The sequence below is a fragment of the Monodon monoceros genome, unplaced genomic scaffold (genome assembly GCF_005190385.1).
Source record: "Monodon monoceros isolate NGI ecotype Baffin Bay Population unplaced genomic scaffold, NGI_Narwhal_1 Super_Scaffold_19, whole genome shotgun sequence".
Classification (NCBI taxonomy): Eukaryota; Metazoa; Chordata; class Mammalia; order Artiodactyla; family Monodontidae; genus Monodon; species Monodon monoceros.
In genome coordinates this window covers 34,392,426-34,419,464 of record NW_021703775.1, presented here as the reverse complement: position 1 = coordinate 34,419,464, position 27,039 = coordinate 34,392,426, and the positions used below count along the sequence as shown (strand labels likewise).

Genomic DNA, 27,039 nt, shown 5'->3' with positions numbered 1-27,039 from the left:
GCAGGCCCGTGAAGCTGGTGTTTTTCTCCTGGGGAGTGGCCTCTTTTTGTGACTCAGACCCTGGGAATTTGGGAGCCCTGCTAGGCTCTGGCTGAAGTTGGCTCCCAGGAGCCCTCACCAGGCTCAGAGTGAATGCACTTGGGTTTCTTAGCTCCCCTGGCCCCCTCCCATTCCCCTCAGTGGGTTCCTTTTGTTGTCACTAAATCCTCTCCAATCTCCCCTTCCAAAGGCTGGCAGATCCAAGTGGAATTCAACACCCAAACACTCACACAAAAGCTAGGATTAATAGCTGGCTTTGTCTGGGCACAGATGTGCAGCAGCTTGGAAGGGTGGGGGGACATTTTTCCTGCCACTTTAGTCAACTCGGCTGGCTCCACACTGGGGGAGGGAGAGGAAGGGAAGGAGGGACGGCTGCATGGACCCCTCTCCAGGGCACTGTGGCCCAGCTTCCTGAGCTGGTGTGCTCTTAGGGGTCTGGACCCACCAAGGAGGAGACAAAGGTCCTCTCCCACTGGGAGGCCCCTCAGTCTCCCCTCCTTCCCCTTCCAACAAGTCATACTCTGCAGCCAGCTGGCGCTCACACTCCCTGGACTCAGTCCCTGTTCTTCTGGAGCCCGAGCTCTGAAACAGGCCCCAGCAATCCTCGAAACCCCATGAGCTGAGCAAACTAATGGGGGGGGGCGGCGCACAGGAGCCTGTGAGCACAGGCAGTCAGGGGAGGTTCCCAGAGGAGGTGTGCCTGAACTCCAGAGGATGGGAAGGGCCTGGGAGGTAGGGAGGAGAAGAGGGTGTCCTAGGCAGGGGACTTTTGGAAGAGTCAGTGGGATGCGAGAAAGCAGGGCCTCGAAAGCCTGAAAAGGGGTTTGCATATTTCCTCATGGCAATAGGGAGCCACTAAAGGTTGTGCATCAGAGTAGGAGCTGAGGGAACATGGTAAGTGTAAGGAAAGCTATTCTATTGTTATGGGAGGACAGGCTGGAGGAGGTGGTAGCTGGGGCAAAGCTGGTTCCCACCCAGTCCTCTCTGCCTCCAGCCCATGCTGCTGTTCCACTCTACCAACGGAGGAGGCTTTGAACTTGGCCCTCAATCCATAAGGGGAAAATATCATGTTTCCCTATTGTTCTGTCAGGTAAATCAGGCTCTGTTCCCAACCAGAGAGCTGGCTGGAAATATGACATCAGTCAAATTTCAGGGGCAGTGGGGTAGCTTCCCCCTCCCTAGGGTGGTACAATTATCTGGGGTCCCCAGACCATCTGTTCTCTGCGAAGCTTATTGACCAAGACAAGGTCCCTACTGTCAGGAGGTTTATATACTACAGGAGAGAAAAAAAGAAGAAGAAGGAAGAAGAAGAAGAAGAAGAAGAAGGAGAAGGAGAAGGAGAAGGAGAAGGAGAAGGAGAAGGAGAAAGAAGAAGGAGAAGAAGGAGAAGAAGGAGAAGGAGAAGAAGGAGAAGAAAAAGGAGAAGAAGGAGAAGAAGAAGAAGAAGGAGGAGGAGGAGGAGGAGAAGGAGAAGGAGAAGGAGAAGGAGAAGGAGAAGGAGAAGGAGAAAGCAAACGAATAAATGAGATAACCTCACATGGTAATAAATGCTACTAAGAAAATAAAACAGTGATATGCCTACTTGGGAGTGGGATGGTCAGTCAGGGCCACTCTGAAGAGGTGGCATCTGAGCTGAGATTTGGAGGATGAGAAGGAATAAGATATATTAGGAATCCTGATATTTAACCTTTTCTTAATCTACAAAAATAGTCATTTCATAGGGTTCAATGAAATACAAAGATAGAGGGGAAGGGAACAGTAAATGCAAAGGTCCTGAGGCAGACCAGAGCTTGGGGTGCTTCACCCAAAACTCTGTCTCAGAGAGTTGACTCGGCACTGATGTACAGAGAGGCTGAGCTTTCGGCATCAATAAACCACGTTTTGTTTATCCATTCACCTATTGAAGGACATCTTGGTTGCTTCCAGTTTCTGGCAGTTATGAATAAAGCTGCTATAAATATTTGTGTGCCGAATTTTTGTGTGGACATTATATTTCAACTTGTTTGGATGAATATCTATGAGCATGATTGCTGGATCATATGGTAAGAGTATCCTTAGCTTTGTAAGAAACTGCCAAACTGTCTTCCAAAGTGTACCATTTTGCATCCTCACCAAGAATGAATGAGAGTTCCTGTTGCTCCACATCTTCACCAACATTTGGTGTTGTCAGTGTTTTGGGGTCTGTGGTGGTACCTCATTATTGTTTTAATTTACAATTCCTTAATTACATGTGATGTTGACCATCTTTTCATATGCTTGTTATCTGTATATCTTCTTTGGTGAGGTGTCTGTTCAGATCTTTCGCTCATTTTTAATTGGACTTGGACTGTTTACTTTGTTTTGCTAAGATTTACTCCCAGTCTGCAGTCTGTGGCTTCTTTTCATTCTCCTAATAGTGTCTTTTGCAGAGCAGAGATGTTAAATTTTAATAAGGTCCAATTTATAATTTTCATGGGTCATACTTTTGGTGTTTTATCTAAAATGTCATCACCAAACGCAAGATCACCTAGATTATCCCCTGTGTTATCTTGTAGAAGTTTTAAACGGTTTCGCATGTTACATGTAAGTCTACGATCTCTTCTGAGTTAATTTTGGTGAAGAGTATAAGGCCTTTGTCTAGATTCTTTTAGTGTGTGTGCGTGTGTGTGTGAATGGCCAGTTGTTCCAGCACCATTTGTTGAAAATACTATCCTGTCGCCACTGAATTGCCTTTGCTCCTTTGTCAAAGATTAGTTAATTGTATTTGTGTGTGTGTACTTCTGGGCAATCTATTCTATTCCATTTATCTATTTGTTTATTCTTTTTCCTATACTGTGCTTTCTGTCTTGATTGCTGTAGCTTTATAGTAAGTCTGGAAGTTGGGTAGTTAGGCCTCCAACTTTGTTTTTCTCCTTTAATATTGTGTTGGCTGTTCTGGGTCTTTTGCCTCTCTACGTAAACTCTAGGATCAGTTTGTCAATGTCCACAAACTAAGTTGCTGGGATTTTGACTGGGACTGTGTTGAATCTATAGGTCAAGTTGGGAAGAGCTGACCTCTAAACAATATTGACTCTTCCTCTCCATGAACATGGAATATCTCTCCATTTATTTAGATCTTCTGTGATTTGTTTCATCAGTGCTTTGTAGTTTTCCTCATATCAGTTTTGTACATATTTTGTTATATTCATACCTAAGTGTATAGTGCTAATGTGAATGGTTTCATATTTTTAATTTCAAATTTCAAATTCATTCTAAACATGAATCAGGCCACTTCCTGGCCCTCCAGCAACTTCCCATTGAACTTAAACTCCCCCCTCCTTCCCTGACCAGTCCTGCCCTACCTCATTTTTCCGAAGCCCTCCCCAGCTCAGGGCCCTGCTACTGCACTGGAAAGGACAGAACAGAAGCTCTGAATAACTTCAGTTCCCATTGAGTCTGTTACAAAGCTCCAAGGGATTTGTAACTTCTAGCTCCATGGCTGGCTGTTGACCATTATTTTTCATAATTAAGTTTCTGGCCAGTTTCTTTAAGCTCTGAAGCACCGGAAGGTAATAAATTTAGGAGTCCAGAGCCTGGGTCTGCAGCCCTGCCTCTCTGTGTGCCTCAGTTTCCCCAAGCAAGCTCAGCCTCCCTCCATTGCCACCCCCTCCAGAGTCGTCCCGAGAATCAAACAGCACAAATGTATGTGAAATGCTTCCTGCACCATTAAGCTATACACAAATGTCCAGGATCCCTGGAACGTCTCCAGGCCCAGGAAGGCGGTATTTCCCATGAGTGCGTGGATTGGACTGACTTCGAACAACACCATTTTCAAAGCACTTGGCCACCTGGCACTGTTTTCAGCGCTCAGCTGGGAGACAAGTGACCATAAATCCTTTTCTAGAGGCAGCCTGACGCGGTAACACTAACACACAAAAATAGTGACAGGCACATCCTCCAGTGATGACATCCCGGGAAGACAAGTGTGAAAAAGTCTGCTGGGGGTGCTTGTGCTCCAGCTTCTCCAGGCAGCCAAGCCCCCTTGAAGACATTTCCCCAGCTCGGCCCGCCCCTCCCCCTTTCTGTCTCCAGCCCTTCCCGGGTCTGGGCCCCTGCAGCCATTTCTTGTCACTGCTGAACAATAGGCCTTGCTAGCAGCTGGCAGCTTGGCTTCCCCGCCTGCCAGGGGAGGGAGGGAGGGAGGGAGGGAAGCAGGGGCAGGCTGTGGGACTGGGACAGCCAGCCTGCCGCAAGGGGATTCCCAGCTCCGGGGATGGTGTGTGTGCCTTCCCGGTCTTGCACACCAGCAGCCGGGAAGACTGGCACTGGGGGACTTAGAGCAGCAGCTCTCCTCCCACCTGAGCGATTCCGTAAGATCCTGAGGCCTAGGGCTCCGTGCCCAGAGATGCTGGCGGAGGCCCCCATGCTTCCAGCTTGCAGCCAAGAAGAACCATGGCCCGAAGCATGTGGCATGCGTGTGCCTCCTTCCTTTGCCACCCAGCCAACTGAGTCCCTGAGAGGGGAAGTAGCCGACCCAAGGTCACACAGAGACTTCAGCCCTGTAAGAGCAGTCCCAGCTCCTGGTACACTGCTGGCCCCACTGGGACATCTTCCTCTCTTGTCCCACTGGCTAATGCTTCAGTGTGCCAGGAGGGTGCCATATCCCTGTGGAGAAGAAGAGGGGTGAAGTGGCTTGCCCAAGGTCAGACAAGTGACAGAGGTGAAGCTTGGATTGGGACACCTGCTCAGCCTCCAGCCGGCAGCCTGCAGGTGGACTTGGATGACACCAGGAGCGAGGATGGGTGACGGGAGAGTGTGCTGAAGGGGTTATAAGGGTCAGAGAGGCCTGGCCTGCAATCCCAGCTCTGCCACGTGCCAGCTGTGTGACCTCTGGGCGGTTGCTTAGCCTCTCTGAGTCTGGACTCCCTCCTCTGTTAAAGCAGAGGTGGTAAGATAAACCTCAAAGGGCTCGGGCAGAGTCCACGAGATCCCATACATGGCACTTAGCGGTATCTGGCTCGTGTGAGTGCTCGGGAAGTGGTAATCCTGAATCTCCCCATTCAGTTAAGATTCCTTTCCAGGAGGAGCAAACATACATTAAAAGCAAAGACAGAGGAGACAATAGGGACTCTGGGACCCCAGATTGCCACACAAGCTTGGAGCACAGTGTCCTCAGTAAATACATAGCTGAGAGTCATGACCACAAGCGTGGAAATGGTGGTGGTCCCACAAAACGTGCCCTCAGCATTAAGATGCCCCAGGTTTGCTTAATGGCCCAACCTAAGACCCCACACCAAGTGAAGGCCTGGATTTTTGCCTTGGCACTCTCAGGTTAGCTAGAGCCAACATTTGTGGACTTCTTGTTTTAATTCCCTAGAACTGTTATAAGTGCTTTACATGTATGGACTCCTTTAATCCCTATCATTGCATGAGATAAGCTCAATTACTACCCTCATCTAACAGATGAGAAAGCTGAGGCATAGAGAGGTTCGGGAACTTGCCCAAGGTTACAGGCTATCAATGATGGAGCCAGGCTTCAAACTCAGGTGGTCCAGTTACAGAGCCAAACTCTGAACCTCCATGCTATGCTCTCCCCCCTTAAACAAGAATCACTTCCCCTCTCTGTGTTTCAGCTTTCACATTTGTAAAACGGGGCCCTTTCCTTCCTATGTGTTAAGCGCTCTGAAGATGTCCATCCTCGCGGGGCTTTTCTGGCTCCTCCGCCGTCTCGGACCCTCGCATCCCCGCCTCGCACTCTTTGTCCTTGGGATCCCTGCCCTCACCTCTGTACTGTACTCACTTTCCAGACCCCTCTCCAGACGTCCCAGTCTGTGTAAGCCCCTGAGCACAGCAAGTCTGGCCTGGTCTCAACTATGGTCAGACCCTGTTCTAAGCATTGCATGGTTTGCAAAGATCAAGGTTTGGTAAACTGTTTCTGTTAAAGGCCAAAGAGCAAACATTTTAGACTTTGAGGGCCTTACAGTCTCTGTGTCACTGTAGTAGGACAGCAGCCATAGATAATACACACATAAATGAATGCGGCCGTGTTCCAATAAAATTCACACAAACAGGCAGTGGGCAGGATTTGGCCCAAGGGCCGAAGTTTGCCAACCTCTGACAAAGATGAACATCACGAGACAAAGTCATGGCTCCTAAATCTCTTTGAACTGCTCTCTAAAGAGCAGCAGCAGGGGGGTAGCACAGGAAACAAAGTTGCACAGCTAGCCAGAGACATGGCAAGGCTTGCTAAGTGCCTTTGCAGAGGCAGAGCCGTCCCGAAGAAGAGGAGGCTTCATGGACAGACACTTGAGCTCGGCCTGGGAGTGACGGGTAGAATATCTACAAGCTGAACTGCGGGCACAAGCAAGGGCATGCAGTGTGCTGGCAATGGGGGCGTCCAGAGGGCCGGACGGGAGTGGGCCTGGGACCCAAACAAGGAAGACCACGCTCTGTGCTTCCCTCCTGCTGTAGAGGAGGAACCACAGGGTTTTTTTGTTTGTTTTTAATTAAACAAATGTTTTGAGTGCCTACTATGCACTAGGTGCAGTAGGAGGCATGTGAGGAGAGACGACATCCACAGCTTGTGCTTTTACTGCACCGTCAACATGTTCAAAGAGATTTAGGAGCCATGACTGTATCTCCTCCTCACAAGCACAGAGAGCTTGAACGAGTCGCCAAAGCTCTATCTCTAATTAATAGCAGATGCTCATATTCCAGAGACAAACCTCTCCAGTGAGCAACAGCTTCTTATTTCTAGCGGCCTAACGAGCATCTCCATCGGGATGTCTGGATTGAGCTCAGCCTCTTCTCCCCTGTGTTAGTCTGCTAGGGCTGCCGTAACAAAGTACCACAGAGCGACTTAAGCTATAGAAATAGATTGTTCTGGAGGCCATAAGTCGGAAACAGAGGTGCCAGCAGGGCTGGTGCCTTCTGAGAGCTGTGAGGAAGAACTCTTCAGCCTGCTCCCCCGGCTTCTGGTGGTTTGCTGGCAGCCTTTGGTGCTCCTTGGGTGTAGACATGTTACCCTGATCTCTGCTTTCGTCTTCACATGGTGTTCTCTGTGCTTGTATGTGTCAAAATCTCCCCCCACCCCGCCTTTTTTTTTTTTATAAGGACACTAGTCATTGGATTAAGACCCACCCGAGTAACCTCATTTTAATTTCTCTGTAAAGACCCTATTTCTGAATTAAGGTCACATTCTGAGGTCTTGGGGGTTAGACCTTCAACAGATCTTTTTCGGAGGACACAATTCAACCTATAATACCTCCCCAACGCTCCCCGCTCTGCCACCATATTCCACTGCTGACTGATCGGAACCCTCATTTTCCAGCCCCATTCCCTCACCAGCTAGTATCGTGGCCCGGAACTGCCTGGAGGAGGTGAGGCTAGATCACACGATGCCCTCAGAGACGGCCCCGCTGTCAAGGAGACTCCCCAGGATCTCCTCCACGACCCTGTGGAAGATGGTGGGAGGGGTGGGAAGCCGCACTGTGGAAATGGGGGTCGGGCTGCTGGAGGATGTGCAACAAATTCGTGAACCACCGGTGCTGTGGAATACCAGTGGGGGGCAACATGGATGTTAGAGAAACAAGCAGGTGGCAGTGACGAGCAGGTAGGAAGCAGATGCAATAACTGGAGGCGAGGGGGGAAGAGGGTCCGGGCTGCGGAAGAAGCTGTGGTAAGTTCGGAAAGGAGGTGGCGGAATCACACCTGGGAGAAGGGTGATGAGGCCAAAGAGAGGCCCAAAGGGGAAGGCCCAGCCCCGTGGGGGGAACGAGGCTGGTTTAGACCCACTGAGCGTGAGATGGCAAAGCTTGGCAGATACCAAGTCCAGAGCCTGGGAGAGAGGTAGGGGCTGGAAATACGTTTTCAGAGTCCTGAGTGGATTAGGAGCCCTCGGGAAAGCAAGCAGGAGTGGAGGCTCAGCAAAGAGCTGGAACAACCGCCCCCCCCCCCCCGCCAATGTTTAGTAAGAGTTGGGGGAGGAGGTCCGAGAAGGGCCCAAGAGGCAGGGGGAGAACCGAGAGAGAAGAGTGCTCCTGAGAGTGAGAGACAGGGGGCGGGTGACAGCACCAACTCCAGCAGAAGCCGCGGGCAGACCGTTCCCTGACGTGGGAAGACGGTGACACATGAGCTGGCTGTGCTCCGGGCAGAAGGAAACTGCAAACACGCCTCTCTCATCTTTTAACTGTTTATTGTATAATATAAAACTACAAAAGTAAGACTGCTCATTTCCATGTACATTTAATCTGTCCAATTGTTTAGATTACAGCCCAAACCTACATGTGAATACAACCATCTGGGTTCCGATGTAACGTCTAGTAATATTGCATAGAAAAGGCACAGCTCTCAGGTCTGTGGGGGAAAGGTTACACCTCCTGTTTGACAAAAGCCCTCCTCAAAAACCATGCACCAAACATGTCACTATGTACATCTTTTCCAAATCTTGGTCGTTTGCTCGTATGGACCGACTTCCCTTCCAAACTTGTTATCCCCAAAAGACGTCCAAAATTTTTATTGGCTTTGCTTGCAAGAGCATTTGATCCTGGCTAATTCTCAAGAACCATTCAGACTCATTCTTAGAAGCCCTGAAAACAACTGTACATAAGCAGGACGCACACACCTCACTGCCATTGGCAGTTACTGGAAGTCAACCATTTCCAGCCGCAACAGGTTAAATATGCTCTTTTCAATTATTTTCAGAAAGCATATAAAGGTCCAATTTGTAACAGCAAGATTTTGAAATTAAGACAATTCATACAGAGAATAACAATCGCTGCACAAAGTAGAGTCTCTCTCTCTCTTATTATTATTTTTTGCACCTGTCATTTGAGAAGGCTGCCCTGCAGATTCATAATTCATTGTTTACCACAACGGTGGTTAATAAATTTAAGCTTTAAAAATGATCCGTAAGTTGACACTTTGGCTCTTTGGAGTTTATTTATTTAAGAAATTTCCTTGATCGATCTCAGGGCAGCTGGGACACTCCAAGGGGCTATGGCAATAAACAGCACAATTGAGAAAGACACTCCGGTGGAGGCGGCTGTGGCTAGCTCTCACCCTTTGGTGTGAGCGAGGGCGTCGGTGTGGATGCCCCTTCTGTCATAAAGAGAGAAAGTGCGACTAAAAAAACTTTAAAAAATATCAACCCTTTGATGCTTGATTTTCTTAAAAATTTGGAGGTATTAAAACATTCCTCATCCATACCTTTTGCATATTTCAAATCGACCCATATTAGAGGAGAGAGTAAAAATGAACGTGGACTGTGCATACGATGAGAAGACCCAGGGGTCTGGCTCGGACCCCCTTTTAATACAGATTGACATTCCTACAGGAGAATAAATTCCTACATACATTCTGCACATGTTACGATCCAGATGTTGTTAGAGCTCCACAGTAAAATAAATATATTTACACAGAAAAAAAGGAATAAATAACTTATGAAAAAAAATCACTTCAAATTCAAAGCTCTTATTATTCTGCTCTCATCTTGTCACTTCATTGCACATCACTGTCAATAATTGTCCTCTCCCAGCCCCACCCAGCATGTCTCTCTGTCCCTCTCGTAAAGGCACCTCAAACTGCCTGCCTGACTCTGAATGCCACAGGATGTCCTTTAGACACAGGAAGGCACTGCTGCCGGATGGCATCTGGAAGCACGTCCCACACTCAAGCTGGGACTTGGAGATCACACACAGGCTCACGTTCTTCCCTGTCGGGACATCACTTTGTAAAAATAAGACACAAAGATAACTGGAACACTTGATGGTTTTGTTCTTTTGAAAAAGGGCCACTAATTCCCCACGTCTTCCTCATTAGACCTTTCATATCAAGAATTTACGGTGAGGGTGTCCAGGGAATTAAAAAGCATTTGCGTGCTGCTGTTGGGGGTTTTTGTTTTTGATCCTGAAGCCCAGCCTTACAAGCGCGGGAGAGTCAGAGAACCACGTGTGGGCAACACTTCGCTGTGCTTATTTGAACTGCTGCCCAACATATGGGATTTGTTTAAACACACGATTTGCTAATCCAACCGAAGTACAGTTGTTCTAAGTTACTATCAATCAGTTTTTAACAATGGCAAATCAGCCGCCTTACCCTGTTACTGTCCGGAATAATCAACACTATTGTGCATGTACACGTATGTGTATGCGGGCGGCATGTGGAGAGTCTGCCAGGTCCTTGAGTTAGCAGAAGCATGGAGTCTGGGCGGACTTGTTCTCTACAGGAAAAGGAAGCCCTTCAAACGGACAGGCACGGTGACACCGGAAGCATCTACCACAACCCTCACCTTAACTACATGGTCCCTGGTCCTAGCAAAGGGAATGACACATCTGCAGTAATAAGAGGTGTCCGGTGGAGGGTGCTTGCTGGAGAACGGTGCAGTTTGATCGGTTTCTCACTGCTCGTCTGAGTTGATAATTAGCCTTTAAAAACACATTCAAGTTGGCGGGAGGGGGTGGGGGGGGGAGTAAATCAGAACGTAGAAAGATTTAATCATATCATACACGAATCTTTTGCTTAGATGAGCAGTTCCTTCATCAAAATGTATTTGCTTTGCCATGTGTATTATAAAAATAAAACTATCTATGGCTTGTTTAAAGTGCCATTTTATAAAGCTGTCTTTTTTAATTGGCCAGAAAGACTCAATTTTATCCATGGCAAGAAGTGAGCAGAATTGGTGACTGAATATTGACAAATGACCAACAACAAAGACAACAACAACAACACAAATCCCATAATTTAAAAATTCTTAAATAAATATAAAAGTTATTCCTAAAGAAGCCACCTGCATTTCAACAATATAGGTTGTAACCAGCTAAAGTACCATTGGAAGGAAGAAAAAACTGAAACGGAAAGGCCATTAACAATTTCGGCAACAAGCATGATACATTGCAAACGTTTTAAAATTAAATGTACACCGCTAGGAATAAAAAGCTAGTTCTCAAGTTCTCCTGGCAGAGAGAGAATGGCAATGGGGGAGGAGGGGAACATGCATAGAAAGTCCTATCTGTGTATTTGGGTAAAACAGCCTTGTAAAGTGTAGTTAAAGCAGTTGATTTAAGAAAGCAACCAGATCGGAGGCCGTGACGTAATGGGGCCAACTCCAGGTTCAGGAGCCATGCGTGTTACAAGAGTGCATCCTAGGCTGGGCCGAGGAGAGCTGGGCTCACTGTGGTGATCGTGAAGATGCCATTTTCAGCACTTAGCAACAGAGGGAAAGAAAGCTCTAAGGAAGGGAAGCAGGAAAAGACAACAGAGCGACATGATGGATGCCTTCTGGGGGAGAGTTCCTTCTTGACGAGCCCTAAGCGTCGCAACAGGGTTTAGTTCCATGAAGAGGTCAGTTGCTTTTCATAAAATTTTGTTCGTGTGTAAAATTTCAGGTCTTCATAAAAATTATGCCAAAAAGGGAAAGATGTGGGGTTTTGTTTAAAAAAATAAAAACAATTAAAAGCGCAGACTTGGCATAAATACAATGAGTACTTGGTAGCCTTCCCCTCCAGAGAGAGAGCTAAATAGAACCATCACTTAAACCCCGAGCTCCATGGCCACCTCCCGCCAACTGCTTAATGCAAGTTTGATGAGCAGACGTGGCTCTGGCTTTGGAAGTCACAGTGCTGGCGGGTGTTCATGCCAGGGGGGGTCGGTGCTTGTGAAGTTTGGGTGTGATATCTCCTGGCCCTTCTTAAAGCGCTGCGTGTGTGTGTGTGTGTGTGTGTGTGTGTGCGCGTGCGCGCGCACGTGCGCGCATCTGGGGACATCAACTGCGGATTGATTTGATCCAATTTTCTCTTTGCACCAAACACATATAAAACATTACAACTCTATAAAAGTACAAGTGCAACTTGTACATCTGAAGTTTGCAGGAACTATGTGAGCAAATCCTATCAAAATAGCTATCTCATATGTATAAACAGCATTTGTTTTTAGAAAAACAATATCATAAACTGCGGAATCTGTACAAAAATATAAAATAAATTTGGGCAGCAGTTTCTAAACAGCCATGTAAATGCAACACTTACGAGGAGTAGTTAATGCCTCTAAAAAGGCTGAATTGCCAAGTCAACCTATACAGGGCGAAAATGCCGGAAAAGGTACTGAGATTATCTAAATAATATATATATATATTTTCTTTTTTTACTTCTTGCAATAAAACTTATAGAAAAAATAGACAAATATGCACATGCAATTTACAGCTTTTCCAACTTATTCCTTGTGCTTCACTTGAGCTGTTTATTTTTGTCATTCCACATAGCGACATTGTCTTCAAATGTATTCTTTCCTATTCCCGGGTACTAGGTCTCTGAGGAACCACTCAAAAAAGCATATTAAAAGTGGTCATACTTGGATGAAGGCACTCCAACTCTGCTCAAAGCAAAAACTAGTGTGATCCTTTTGTAGAATGTTCTTTTTCTCAGAAAAAGGCAAGCAAGGGTACATGCACAGTGCGGAGAGCTGTCGGGGTGCGGGGTGCAGGCGACGGGCCCCGGGGCTCAGGACCCGACCAGCACCTCCATGATGTGGTCCAGCTCCGTGAGGTCCATCTTGAAAGGCTGGCTCGGGGCGACGGGCTGGCTGCTGTAGGGGGCCAGCGTCTTGAGGAGGTCGTCGGCCGACACGGGGGACATTTTTGAGGATGTCCCCGACGCGGACGTGCAGGGGTCAAAGTCGTACATGGACGTGTCAATGTCGGCAAACAGGATGTCGTCCAGGGTCAAGTCTGTCAGGAAGCCCGTGGACGTGGTGATCTCAAAGTTGCCGGGCAGGGAGTCCATCAGTTTCGGGTCGTCGGGCCGGCCGTCCTGGAGCCCCTCGGGTCTCTGCGCGCCGGGCCCGCCGGAGTCCCCTTTCGGGTCGTCGGTGGTGGCCTCCGCGGCCTCCATGGAGGTAGATGTGGGACAGAGCTCCTCAATCTCGTCCAGGGCGGAGGAGAAGCTGTCCTTTTCCGGCGGGAGGGCAGGAGGTGCGAGTCTGGCGGGGGCCGCAGGCTGCGCGGCCGGGGAAGTGCAAAACGTGTCCTGGTCGTCCTCGAGCAGTGAGGCGGGGGTGAGGCAGGCCTCCAGGGGCGCAGCGCCGCCCAGCTCGCAGGGTGCGGGCGCGGGGTGGCTGAAGGCAGGCGGCGCCTCCCGGTAGCTGGAGCCCAGCGGGTCGGCGGGCGGCGAAGAGGCGGGGAACGCGGGCCTCAGGCTGCCCTCCTGCTTCAGCTCCTCCTGGATCCGCCTCAACATGTTGTTGATGAGCACGGTCTTTTGCAAGCTGGGCTCTGTGAGGGGCCTGTGGTTGTAGAGTTTCATAAGGGAAATGTTGAAGATAGTCTGGCGCTGTAAGGTGTAAGACACCTTGGACGGACCGTCGGAGGGGGACACAATTTTGCCTTCCAGCCCATCTTCATGCTCGTCAAACTTCCGTTTTCCTCCTTTCCCCAACATATATCTGCCAAGGAGAAAGGAAGGAGATGGAATCAATCCCACAAAAAAGAATTTCCACCGTAAAAAAAGACGCGGATTCAGAGGTCAGGACCTGGACTTGAGTTCCCTGCCCAGGGTTGGTTACAACAGAGGAATTCATTGGGAAATCTACCTTTGTGTGCCGGTGGAGCAATTTTTATCACTGGGTAGTCTGTTGAATGTATTTCTTGAGAAATGTGTACAACACAGACAAGTTAAACGTTACCATGGAAACCGTGATTTTGACTTTGTGCTCCTGGGCTTGCGTTCGCATGCCTACGGCTTTACCATGCAGGTTCAACTTCCCTCCCCCAAACAGATCTATTTTTAAAGCCCAAGAAAACACTGACAATACTATGACCTAAACAGGTAAAGGTATCATAGATTACAGCTTGAACACACCTAGAGCGATGAAAAGAACCCAGTTGGAGAAAAGGGAATATGTACAATTTTGGTAGAACCGCGTGTGCTTTCAAAACGCCCTTTCCTTCCTCATCACACATAGAGCCTTTCTGCCTGTTTGGTGACATGTGGCGGAGTGCTTGGACTGTGTTAAATGACCACAGTGATTGAGCTGCCACTGCTTTTCCGTCTAGAATCAAGTGGAGGAAGGTGGACTGCCCAGCCCAAGTTTTCCCATGGCTCAATTTCATCGCATGCAGCCATGCCTGAGTGCAACTGGACTAATTTAAAAGAAATTTGCTCTGATTATAAGCATTGCTGTTTGGGTACTCGACACATTTCTTAAAACAATACCTACTGTGATTCCAGCAGGGATTTCAAAGAAACAATGACCTCCTATCTCAGACCTTGAGCACTGGGGAATGGGTTGGATTTTAACTCCCGCCTACCTCGCCTGACACGCACAGCCTCGGAGGTCTCCTTGTGTGCTCTGGCCTGAGTGGAGACGCCCTCAGCTGTCTGTGCCTTCAGGAGAATGGCCCTTTATCTCAGAACTTCTACCAGCTAAATGGCAATCACAAGTCCACCCGCCTTTGACTCAGAGACCTCACTTTCCAACCAGTGAATCAAGAAAGCTGTCCTTACGCCGTTGTTCAGACCAGCAGACATGCTTCTAATCAAGCCAGGCCCATGCTCACTCCCTATGCCCTCTACACCACTTACCCACAGGCATGTGTTAATGCTCTCCTCAAGGCCACTCACTCTTTCTGATATCGTCACACACTAGAAAGTGCTTTGTAGTTATCCAGTTTTTCTTCTAAAGGCGACTTGCCTTTTACTGAATGGCCTCCTTCAATCCTTTAACTCATCCCGCATCTACGCTGTCTTGGGCACTCGGCCAGAAAGTGGGTAGTCCTGCACAGGAATAAAGCCTGGTCTTCAAGGGGCTGAACATCTTCGCGGACACCTCATTATCATTTTCAATTAGGAGTCTCATCCTAAAGGAATAAGGCTAACCATAATAAAACTTCCCAGAACTTCCTCCCAAGGCTTTGTGAAAGAAGGCCACGCTGCCCCTCCAGGCAGACGGACATGCAGGTGGACACAGAGCCTGGTGCACAAGTCCCACTCCGGGTGACTGCCTTCATGTGCCTCAGTCTCCAGGAGAGAAGGACGAAGACAGCTGCAAGTCATCAAATCAGAATCAGCTTGAGAATTTGTTAACACTCATAAAGAATGTGGAGTTGCTTGTAGGAAACACTTTCTCTCACTTTGTAAACATTAAGAAAATGGCTGTCTATCACTAGGACCAAAGACCAGTCCCATAATTAACTGTTCTCTGAGGTAAGGAAGGTATGATAGTAACAACTCCCTTATCTAATGCTTCACATGACAGAAACCTTTCCTACTGTCCAGTGCTAAAAGCCTCATTTGTATATACACTTTGCACAGAACATTTCCTATCTAAAGTATCTGTGCCCATTTAAACTTGAGTGTGAATCAGAGAGGAGGTGACTTCATTTCACATTACAAAACACTTTCTACTTTATGCTTTAGAAGTATTACCGGACAACTGTGTTTTGAAACAGATAACTGTATTCACATATATGCCATTTGTATTTGTTTACAATTTAAGCATTTAATGTCACTTCTAGAAAAACTCCATTTTTACCAAAGAGCTCACCAAATGCATTTAATTATCATATAAAGCTGTTATATAATCCACGTTATATGCTGTAACTTGAATGTACCCAATACATCCAAACGTGTGCCAGAGTACACAAGTACACACGCACACACACTCTAAAACAGTGTTTCTCAAAGTGTGGTCCATAGATGGAACCAGTCTGTAAACTGTTACTAGTTCATGATGAGGTAAGTAAAGATACTGTATTGTTTAGAAACTTTTATAGCAGATTTACAGAGTAATTGTATCTCTGTAAATACAATTTTTTAAAACGAGGCTTCTATTTTTACATTTTTGTACTCTTATTTCATTTTTCTAGTAATTATTTTTGTCATGTTTTACTAAAGTATCAGTCTATAAAGGAGGAAAACACAAACAAGATCGTCTTTCATCACAAAAAGTTTGAGAAGCACTGTCCCAAAATGTAAACCAAATACACAGCTCAAAACAAATTAGTAAGCTCATCACCACTCAAAATTTTTACTGGTTTTCTGGAGAAGTAACCCTTAGAAAAGACAACATAGACTTTTCCTTTCTTTTTGTCATTCATGCACAGCTGTCTTTTAAAGACTTGTTGACAGGAAAAAACAACAGGGCTTTTTCAATAACTCATACTTCTCTAGAAATAATCACTGAGCACATAGAACTTAAATACTTAAAAAGCACGTGGTGCTAGAGGCATTTAGCAGAATTCCCATTGCTGAGGGAGATCTATGGAGATACTTTTCAGAGAGGTTTCAACATGAGAAGCGCCTAATTTCCAATTAGAATGATCTAGCTGGTCATAGCTGTGTGATAATCTTAATGATTTAGGGAAAGCCTGGTAAGACATTCGTAATGCTCTCTGGAAGGGGACAGAGGAGGGCCCGTGTAAGCAAAATCTGTGAGCGCGAATAGGCAAGACGAATCGAATCCTGGATGCTTCTCAAATGTGTAAATAAGGACTCATGATAGAGTATGGCTCCAAGCAGGTCTGCCTTCATTTTTCTATTTCATTTTATGAGGCAACACTGCTCTACACACCCAGTAAGATTGCAAAATGCACACAATCCTGACTTGTAATCTGAAGTCTATCTACACTTTTACAGAAAGGAGTGAAAAACAACATAGTAAAATCTAATCCACACTCCTACTTAGAACCTTAACGTTAAAAAAAGTTTTTTTAATTTAAAATTTGTAAAAAATTAAAGTTTTCCCAAAGTTTGCTTAACACACTGTTGAGAGCGCCGTCTGCCCACGTTCAGAAGAGGCCTCCAGCTCCTGGCCTCCAGCTCCTGAGAAGGACCCTCACTTGGTGCTGTGTGAACGCCACACCTTGGAGCAGACACAATTCAAAGACAAGACGAGCTTCGCAGGAACCCAAGGGCCAGGCTGCCTGAAGCCTTTTCCTCGGGCGCGCTAAGACAACAGCAATAGCTCTTCAGGCCGCTGGAGAGGCAGGTGACGTTTTAAAAGGCCTCACTTGGCTGCAGCCTGAGGATGGAGCAGTGGCTGGAGCTCATTAGGGGCTTCAAGCTGACAAGAGGGAAGGGGGTGTCTGCTGTTCCTGCCCGAGAGGCCCCTTGGCGGTGGACCTGGACACCAAGGTGGTAGCCTGTAGTTCACCAAAGGGGGCCTGTGATAAGTCGGTTTCCAGGCCACCCCGAGGCTTGGCGCCCCACTTTGCCTCCTCCCTTGGCTTGAGAAGACCCAGGCCCCAAAGCTCATGTCAAAGTCAAAGGCCCAGAAGGGGCCCTGAGCTTCAGGGCTGGTTAGAGATCCCCACGTGGGGGAGTGAGGTGGGCGCTCCCTCCCTTTCCTGCCCACCCAGAGGGGTCTAAAACTAACCACAGCCACTTTTTTATTGAATATTCACTGGCTCTTAATATAAGGGTCCAGATAAAACACCCTCCCTCCCCAAGAAGCTTGCTAGAAAGAAACTCCTAGCATTCTGATTTGCTTAACGTACATTTTGGCAAGTAGTAACTGCAGCGATCTAAGTTTTGAAAATAGAGACCAAAACTCAAGGGTAGCGATACAAATGGACATTTCTCTGCCGGAGTTTTCCAGGAAGTTGAACAGTGAATAAAACTCTCCAGATACGAAACCTGGCTTGCAGTTGTGCCGCTTTCGTTGGGAAGGACCCTGCCCTCAAAAGCTACAATCCGCTTGGGCAGATAGTCGAAAGTAACATGTCACTGGGAGATTCCTCAGCAGAGAAAGAACCAGAGAAAACAGGAGAGGGTATTACCTGTTTGGGAGTCTGCAATTCCAGATTCTGAATGGCTCCCACAGCAGGGAGTCTGAGAGATTAGTACAGACTGAGGTGACCAGGGGACTTCTGAAGGGGATAGGATCTGAGGTTTCTGTTTAAGGCAGGATTGTCTCTCAATGTCCGTTTCCCACCCCAGACGGTAAGCCCTCTGAGGGTTTCAGACCGTTCCGATTCGTCTCTGTGTCCTCAGGTTAGGGCAGTCCCTGATACACCGAAGATGCTCCAGAAATGGTCACTGGATGAATAGTAAATGGAAAGAATGAGAAAAGACACTGAGGGACAGCCAGAGATGGACTGTAAAACAAAGACAGAGATGTGTGTCTTTGGCTCTGACTGTAAACTTGGCATGGGAGGGACGGTATGACAAAGGGGAAGGTTGAACGAATCTCAGAGGGCACAGCTGTACAGGGCAGACCCTGGGTAAGGAGATTTGTCAGTATCCGAGGCACAGCGGGTGGGCAGGGATGCCTCCCTCGATCTTTAGTTCCCAAACTTGGGGGAGCATCAGACTCACCAACGGGGCTAGTTAACACAGAATGCTGCCCCCCCCCCAAACACACACACACTATCCCAGATTCTCATTCAGTCCGTCTGGTGTGGAGGCCCAAGATGTGCATTTCCATCAAGTTTCCAGGTGATGCTGGTCTGCGGACCTCATTTTGAAAACCATGACTTCCTTTCTTCCCCATCCAGCTATTTCATATGTAAGCCTGAGAATATCTTTACTCAATTAAACTGGAGCCTAAAGGGCTTCCCTACTTGTGCCTAAGCAGGTAAGGAAAAAAAAGAATGAGCAGCGTTTCTGTGATGGCAGCTGACATTAAAAAAGAAAGACTCCATGCAGAATTAAGATGTCTTCAGCTCAATTCTAATGATAAAGCTCAGCTTCTCAGACTGATATATCAGATCCCACCTGCTCACTGGGGCCTAGATTCTTCTTGCTGTGATCACAGAGTGAATGGCAGTGAGGCCTTATGCCCAATGTCCAAAGAGAAACTGGAATAGTACCTATGTGTTAAAAGGGAGCATTTCGTAGCTTTTATATTTTTTAAGGCGTTATGGGAAAAAAATGCAAACATTAAAAGAAAAACACAAGCAATCAAAAATGTTCTTTTAAACTCAATGTTTTTCAACTGTTTAAAAGCTATGCCTTGGAAAAAAATTTTTAATCACTCTCCTTTAATGTTAATCTGAGCTGTCAAAATAAATGTTATGATTTTTAAATAAAGAATATTAAATCTACTTTTGTAAACCACCACTTCTGTCATCCCCACTAACAACAACAAAATCCACTGCTTTAACCTGCAGCCCTCTGTGGCCACTAGTGCTTCCTAGAGGCCCAGAGCCTGGTGGCCGCTGATTGACAGGTGCACGGAGGGGGCTGTGTGGCCCCTGCGGGCAGCATCACTGCTCGGGCTTGTGAGAGGCCCAAACTGGGAGCCCTCCTCTGCGCACCACTAGGGCTGTCTTTCTGACTCGCTGCGGGTCAAAAAAAGATGCAAAAGACTGCATTATGCTTTAACTCAATTCATCCCCCCAAATAGTGATCACCCCAGATAGAAGGAAAACCCTCCAACTCATCCTACTCAGTATCTAAGGGAATTAATGCTACAAAAGGCATTTAAAAGAAGGTCAAAATTGATAGCTTAGTTCCAATTTCTGAAGGGAGGAAATGACTGGGGAAGGTATGACTGACCACATGATCAAACAGGCAGCTGAGAGCGGAGGCAAGTGGCCGGGGAGGGAGTGGAAATGGCTCCCAGCTCAGCTCATCCATCCAGGCAGAGGGATGCTGGTCCACACACAGAGGTGGGGCAGACAGGGGAGATCCCAAAAGACTCACTCCAAAACACCTCAAGGCCCGATGGTTTGTACTTCGTGTACATTTTCAAAAGCTTGTTCCAATTTCCTTTTGGAGTAGTAAGTGACAACTAGAAATCCAGGGCTTTCGAGTGTAGCAGGCTTAAGTGACGTATCGTCTCAACGGTCAGTTAACGAGGCAGAACTCAGCCCTGGTGTCTTCTGTTGGGGAAGGGTAGTTACTAGTGGGGCCCTCGGCTCCCAGAGAACTGGTCTCCTTCTACATCCTCACCAGGGTGAAGACCCTGGTGCCTGCTTTGGGATGAGTCACTGGTCTGCACACTTATGTCTGCGTCACTAAGTTAACATCTCTCAAGTGAAAGGCTCCTAATCCAGAGAGTCCCCAATCTCCTCAACTACACCATCCTGTGTGGCCACTGGTGTGATTACTGGTCGCTGGGGATTCCAGAAGTGCCCATGCTGACACTAAAAATCATAAAAACGAGGCATTTATGGTAATGCCCATGATTCAGAATGATGATTTTTTCCTCATGGATCTAGCCAGTTTGAAGAAAAAAGAAGCTAAGACAAGACATGTGACGAGTGTCTTCAAACAGGCTAGCAGAGGCTATTTCCGCACTCTGACATCCTGAGCCACCAAACCCAAAGTCCTGTAAGTGGAAACACATTCTTTCAGTTTCTTTTGGGGGCAGTAGAAGAAGAAAGGAGTGCCCCTGGCAAAACTACTGAGTGTGTGAGACAGTCTTCCAAGAGCAGAAGAGAGGCTGGCCAGAAATGCTGGTGAGACAACTTCTGAAACAAAATATTCTCACCTCTCCTCTCCTCACCCCATACACCTGCCTTACAATGCGCTCTGGATCCTCAGAAGAGGTGGTCCAAATGGAGAGCCTCTGCTCCTAACCAGGACACCTCCCACCAGCTGTGGGCGAACTCTGGGAAAAGGCTCTTCTGTCAGACAGTCACACAGCAGCTCCCAGGAAGGAAGGAGAGGCCCCAACCCCCTTCTACGGGGAGAAGCCAGGTTTGCTCAGACAACTTTCCACACTGTTAAAATATTACACCTTAAAAAACACCCAGGACTCAGAAATCTGATAACACCTATGCTTTTAACACCCCTCCTCCCCCAAGTAACAACAGAACCCACCACGAGAACAGAAAGGCCACCCTGAAGGGACATGCTAGGTGGTGGTGCCGGCAGATCGGGGAGAGAGCTGACAGAAAGGGGGGTCAATCTGAAAGGACCTCCCAGCGGGGGTGTGCCATGTGCTGTGGCCGGTGCAGTTCCCCCAAAACCGGGGTGGTGAGCCTCCAGGAGGCGCTGTGGGTCAGCACTCCTGCAGACCCCAAAGTGATTGCCTCTGGCCTTAGGGAACGGCAGAAACACGGGCAAAATTCCAACGGGGAGGGCTTCCCTGGTGGCGCAGTGGCTGAGAATCCACCTGCCAATGCAGGGAACACGGGTTCGAGTCCTGGTCCGGGAAGATCCCACATGCCGCGGAGCAACTAAGCCCGTGAGCCACAAGTACTGAAGCCCGCGCGCCTAAAGCCCGTGCTCCGCAACAAGAGAAGCCACCGCAATTAGAAGCCCGCGCACCGCAGCCAAGAGTAGCCTCCACTCGCCGCAACTACAGCAACAAAGACCCAACGCAGCCAAAGATAAGTAAAATAAAATAAACAAACAAAAAAATACCAACAGGGAGAAAGCCTCTGCGTGTTTACAGACAGGGTGAGGACTCCCAGAAGACAAGGGAGGGTTAGTAACTGAACACCTAAAGCTGCCCGGATCGGGGAAGCTTTTTTTTTTTTTAAACCCAAGCTCATCCAGGATGAGGTCCCTGCAGTAACATCCATGCTAATTGGTAAGTAAGACAAAGCCTTCCCTAACAAATCAGCAATGTAATTATGAAGCCAGTCACTAGATCAAGCCAGTTAGGCGCGCTCGCCGCGGCTCCGAAGCTGTAACCCGACACCACTGTTTGCCGCGGCGCCTCCCCGGGCTCTCCGGGCGGCGCGGGGGACACGGGCTCGGCCGCAGGCACTGCACGGCCGCGTAGCCGCGATCAGGCTCTGCACTTGGACCCGGGGCGCCGCGAACAATCCTCCTTGCTTTCTTGACAGCGTCTTAAAGCCTGGGAGACGAACATAAATTAAGCCAGGAAGGCAACCTCGAAGTCAATTAAAACAACAACTTTTACGGTTTGGGGATGTCTTCCTCAAGTCTACATTTTAAGAAACTCTAGCTTTCCCTCTCAGGATTTTTACACACTTCTATTAAATTGAAGACGGTTTCTGACGCTGCTGGTTTGTCAAACATCATATTTTCTCTTGGAAAAAGAAAAGGACGTTTAAAAATGTTGACAACTAATTTCATTTAGTAGGCAAATTCTGGGAAAGTGTGTTTCAAATGAATATTTCTTTGGAATAAATTACAGCCTTGTTAATAAACATCTGGAAAGAAACATGGGCTTTTTAGAATGTAACTGTTAAGTACTAGAAAATGTTTCTAATATCCTGTCTTACTGGTTCCTCCGCGAGCTGGGAATTTTAGGTTTTAAACCTAACTCTTAGGAAGCTAGGGACACCAGTCACCTCTTCCAAAGATACTGAGAATGCCAACAATTCTCTTATTTTACCTAACAATTCTGGCTAAAAGCACTGCACACCTAAAGTAAAAGATTGAGCCGAATTATACAGTTTCTAAACTTAAGTTTAACAAAAACATAACATGATACGATGCCTGGAATTTGCTTTAAAATGTTCTAGAAGAAAACGGCCGTGAAGATGAAACAAAACTGACAAAATGTTGATAACTGTTGAAGCTGGGTGATAAGCACAAGGGATGCATTGTACTCTTCTCTTTAAAGTTTGAGTGTGTTGGGAATTTTCCATAAGAAAAAGGTAAAACACACACACACACACCAATACATACTTTTAAAATTCTACAAAGTAAAAAATCAAATAAGCACGATAAACTATTTACACCCTTAGCGAGAACTATTATATTAACTTGATAGGTTATTTTACATAGAAGAAAGCTATAAATGCTCTATGTAAACAAGCACGCCCAGTACAAGTGGAGACTCCTCTTAAGCTTTGAAAGAGCATATCACATCTAACCACGAGGGGGCGCAGCAGAGCAACAGGCACTCCTGAAGTCTGGTTATTCACTGCAATTTCTAACTAGAGATCTCTCAAAGCATGCACATTTCCAAGATTGTTCCCAAATTCAGGTCTCCATAGGACACTGCTAAGCAAGCCAAGAGCCCCGCAAAGACCAAACTAAATTATTTTATGCTATGGTTCAAAATCTGGAAATACTACATGTAAAAAAGGTTGTTGTCTGTATATAAGTGACACTGATGTTTCCAAAACCATGGTTAAAAAATCCATGGAGGACTCCTGAAGTGAGAACAAACACACAACAACAAACATACAACCCGAGTGATAAGATGTGGACTGGGAGAAGCCAGCAGTTCAGAATTTCCAGTGGGGGCATCCCAAGGTGATTCTCAAGGTTAGCAGTAGGAATTTTACTAGGATAGAAAAGCCTTCAATCATCCTATTGCTTCTTAATAACAGGAAATTACCTCCACACTGAACAGAAATGGCTTCAGGCAGTTATTTGGGAAAACTTCATAAAGAATATTGGGGAGGAGCCGTTTAATCGTAAAGTGTAACTCAGGTAACCTTAAAGAGATAACGAAGCAAGTTGATTGTATAACTTGCTGGAATTCTTCCTATTCAAATTACAAGTTGAAGTTCTATGATATTGTATGTTCAATACAGTGTTCATAAGACACGAACTATTACCACCAATCCTTCCATATGAAACTTGGCAAACATGAACTATTATAACGTTATTTTTATAAATAATATATTGTTGTAGTCATTAAAATTATGATGCTAGTCCACACTAATTTGGTGTCAGGAACACATCTTTAGCATGCTGAATCTAAAGCCTCATTATCATTAAGGGAAGGAATTCTTAGATTTTAATTTCTTTCCCTTAAGATTATGTGCCAGTAAAGGCTAGCCAGCCTCACCCCACCCCCATTCCCATGCATAATGAAAATATTTTTTTCTCCAGTACTTGTAATTGCCTGGATGGGATTCTGGTGTCAACCCTCCTGTACCATCTTTTCTCCAAAGATACCTTGTTTTTCCTCTCACACTAGAGACCCTTCATAAACAAGGTCAGGGGGAAAAAGCTTAGGGTAGAAACCCAATGCTTTGCCAAAAGTATGTGGCAGTGTTTTGGTTTTTTGTTGTTGTTGTTTTAAAGAGCGCTCTCAGATACATAAAACAGTCATACTAAAACAGGTAAATATAATTTTCTAGAACACATCTGTGAAAAATAAAATTGCATCTTAATTAAAACAAAAGATTACCATCTAGGTTTTGTTAGCCAACTAACCTGCCACTGAATAAAACTAACAAAAACGAAGTATGGTACATCGGGAAGTGTTTTTATGAAAGTGTTTCTTACAGGTTATTATTAGTTTTTAATCTTCTTTGTTTTCAAATTGGGAATACTTTATTACTGTGAAAAATCACTTAAAAGAAGACGTGCTTTATATTCCTCACAAATACAGAACATATTTCTTTTAACTTTCACATGCAATCTAAAGAGGAAAACCAGATAAATATTCTTTATTTACTTATTTACTCACTGAGTAAATCTAAACACTGTACTGTATGGTCTAAATCTGGATTCCTTAAAGGAAAACTATCACATTTTTACAATATGACATATGGGTATAAAAATTTAAGGTACATGATAAAAGACATATACTTAAGAGATGCGTAAAGGGGAGGAGATAACTATTCTACTATGTAAATATCTGTTTCATATAAGCAACGTACATATTCAGAATGTTTACTTTAGTTAATTCTAAGAACTAGGCAGGCTCCTGTTAAGGTTTTACAAAGACAATTTAAACTTTATATCATATACTCGAATAATTCACAAAGTAGAAAAAGGAAATGAGGATACAAACTATGCTTGAGGGCAGTGAATGATACTTAGTAAAGATGGCAGCCATTCAGTTTTAAAAATAATTATTTTGGGGCTATTTTGAGATAAAAGGTATTTCTTCCCAAGGACTTCTGGGTATGGATAATTAATGACCCACAGAACTTTATTTACACAAAGTCATTTAGTCAAATACAATAAAATTAATCAGAGCACCACACTGAATGTAATAAATATTTATTTTCTAAGGAAACTACCTGTCAGAACTTCAATTTCTATGATCTTCAAGGACCTTTAAGGAGACCTGCCTCCAACCCACCCCACTGCCACCCCTGAACATCCTGCCTATCTTTAGGGGCTTCAGAAGCAAGAAGGCAGGTGCCACTTGAGGAATCCACGCTTTGAATTTGTTAACCAGCTACTGTTAGACAGCTAACAACCAACACCAGGTAAAATCTATTTTATTTTATATTTCCGGCCATAATAAAAATATTTTTAAAAGCAGTCTGCTTAAAAAACTGTTCAGAGAAGACCATCACCAGGTTTGTGACAAGCACAGAGGCAACGCAAAAATTTCTTCATCAGCTACGGACCACGCATGGTGCTCAAATTCCTCTGCCAGTTGGGTTTTCTACGACAGCAGAGAAGACAGAGAAGTACACACATACATGGAGATTCCCTCCTCAAAAAGGGAAAGAAATCTGAAAAGCAAATCTGTATCATGTATTATTGTAAAATGGGTAACCACTAAGGGAGGATCAGATTAAAACAGTCACCACCTCGTTATCTCATTGGTGTGGCTAGAATTTTATGCAAACCTGTTCTGGTGCAGAGATGACCTTGGGACTTTCAGATTCCCAGAGTTTAACTCAACACTTCTAAACACCAGGGTGGGGTACTCCAGCAGGCCTGCCTGAAGCCCGGGAGCTGCGGCTGGCGTGGAATGATAAGCAGTCAGCCAGGAGAGCAGAGCAAGGGGCTAAAGGTTGATTTGCAGCAAGTAACGCTTCATTATTTAATTTTCTTACCATGGCATGATCAAGTAATACTTTTTACTTTTGTTCAACAGGTTCACACAGACAGCTAGAAACACAAGTGAATGAGTGTGTGTGTGTGTGTGTCCTGAAGAGCCAGAATTCCTTCCCCTTCACTATTCTACATGAAACTCCTTAGAAGCACAAAAATGCCTGGTTTAGCGTCTTGCTTTCATTTAACCACCTATGAAGGTTTTTAAAGGGAAAAAAGCTTAGAATTAAATAGCAACTCTGCAAAGCTACAGGTTTTTGCAAAGGGACAGAAAGATAGTAATTCAGACATGAATTCGTTTTAAGAGCTGAGGTTTGCTGCTACCTGGAGTTACTGGAGAAACAAAGCTGCCTTTGGGCACCTAAAACTAGTCAGACCTGCTGTAGCAGCTGCACGGTCGGCTCCAGAGCTGTCCTCCACTCTCCTCCCTCTGGCCCCCACCCCGCGCATCCGCATTGCTCACTCCACTCGGGGCGGCGCCGAACGGGCACACTCAGCCCTCCTCTGCCGTCCCTGCTCAGGGGCAGGGCCAGCTCTGGACACACGGCGTGCAAGTGTAAGAGGAGGCCAGACAAGAGAGCGATGCTGACTCCATTCTGAACTGAAAGCTGCAGTTGGTGCGGAATACAGCTTCTGTGTTCCCAGGTTGCTAAGATAGATACATCAAATTGTGGGGTTTGCTTCAGTGAATCCTGGCAGGGATTCCCAATTAAGTTGAGAGGAGGGACAGGAGATCTTGAGAGGAGACGAAGGAGGCTTTCCAGCTTCAGCAGCCCTCAGACCACAAAGATAGCAGAATTTCCTTCCAAAAGGGAGTTTTCATTGTCTCTATGTGGTGCTTGTTTAAATGATAAGCATCTGTTTTGTCCTATTAGGAATCATATGTTTTCAAAGATATTGCGATGTTTTTATTTTGAAATTTTTATTTGTATTTCAAAGAAAATTTTTAGACAGCCAAGCATGTTTTTGTTTGTCTCATGATCTTCAAGGAAAAAAAAAAAAACAAAACAAGGCATCTATTTATTACCCAGAATAGGAATGTCGTCTTATTGGCCTGACATATGCCATTCACAGATTCATACAAAGAATGAACTGCCACACAGTGCTCATGGAGAAAGACACTGCTCCACACAATGAGTGATGGGCGCTCCAGGGGACAGGGCTGCTCACAGGGTTTCCCAGCATCTGCACGGAGGGCACAAGTTTGCCTTTAACACCAACCGCACTGGCCATTGGAGACAATAATTTCGTTTAAAAGATACGCTAACTTTGGTTAGTTGCTCTTTCCTTCAAGAATATTGAAACTAAATTAAATATCCACCCATTTCTTAAGCAAGAGTCCTAGCTTGGGGGTTTCGGTCAACTGTTTAAGGAATAATTATTAACAGTCAGTAGAAAATATATGATATGTGCATACGCAGTGGCCACTGCA

The 27,039-nt window shown here is 46.0% G+C and overlaps 1 protein-coding gene across 2 annotated transcripts in view; it reads right to left on the bottom strand.

The window, feature by feature from the left end:
- Positions 1–8,179: 8,179 nt before the first annotated feature.
- SERTAD2 (SERTA domain containing 2) overlaps positions 8,180–27,039 on the bottom strand; it is a 112,599-nt gene continuing 93,739 nt past the window's right edge. For both annotated transcript variants that reach the window (XM_029231998.1, XM_029231997.1), the window contains exon 2: positions 8,180–13,431. In XM_029231998.1, the coding sequence (XP_029087831.1) occupies positions 12,492–13,427 (936 nt within the window). In that variant the 5' untranslated portion in view covers positions 13,428–13,431 and the 3' untranslated portion in view covers positions 8,180–12,491. The remainder of the gene's footprint in view (positions 13,432–27,039) is intronic.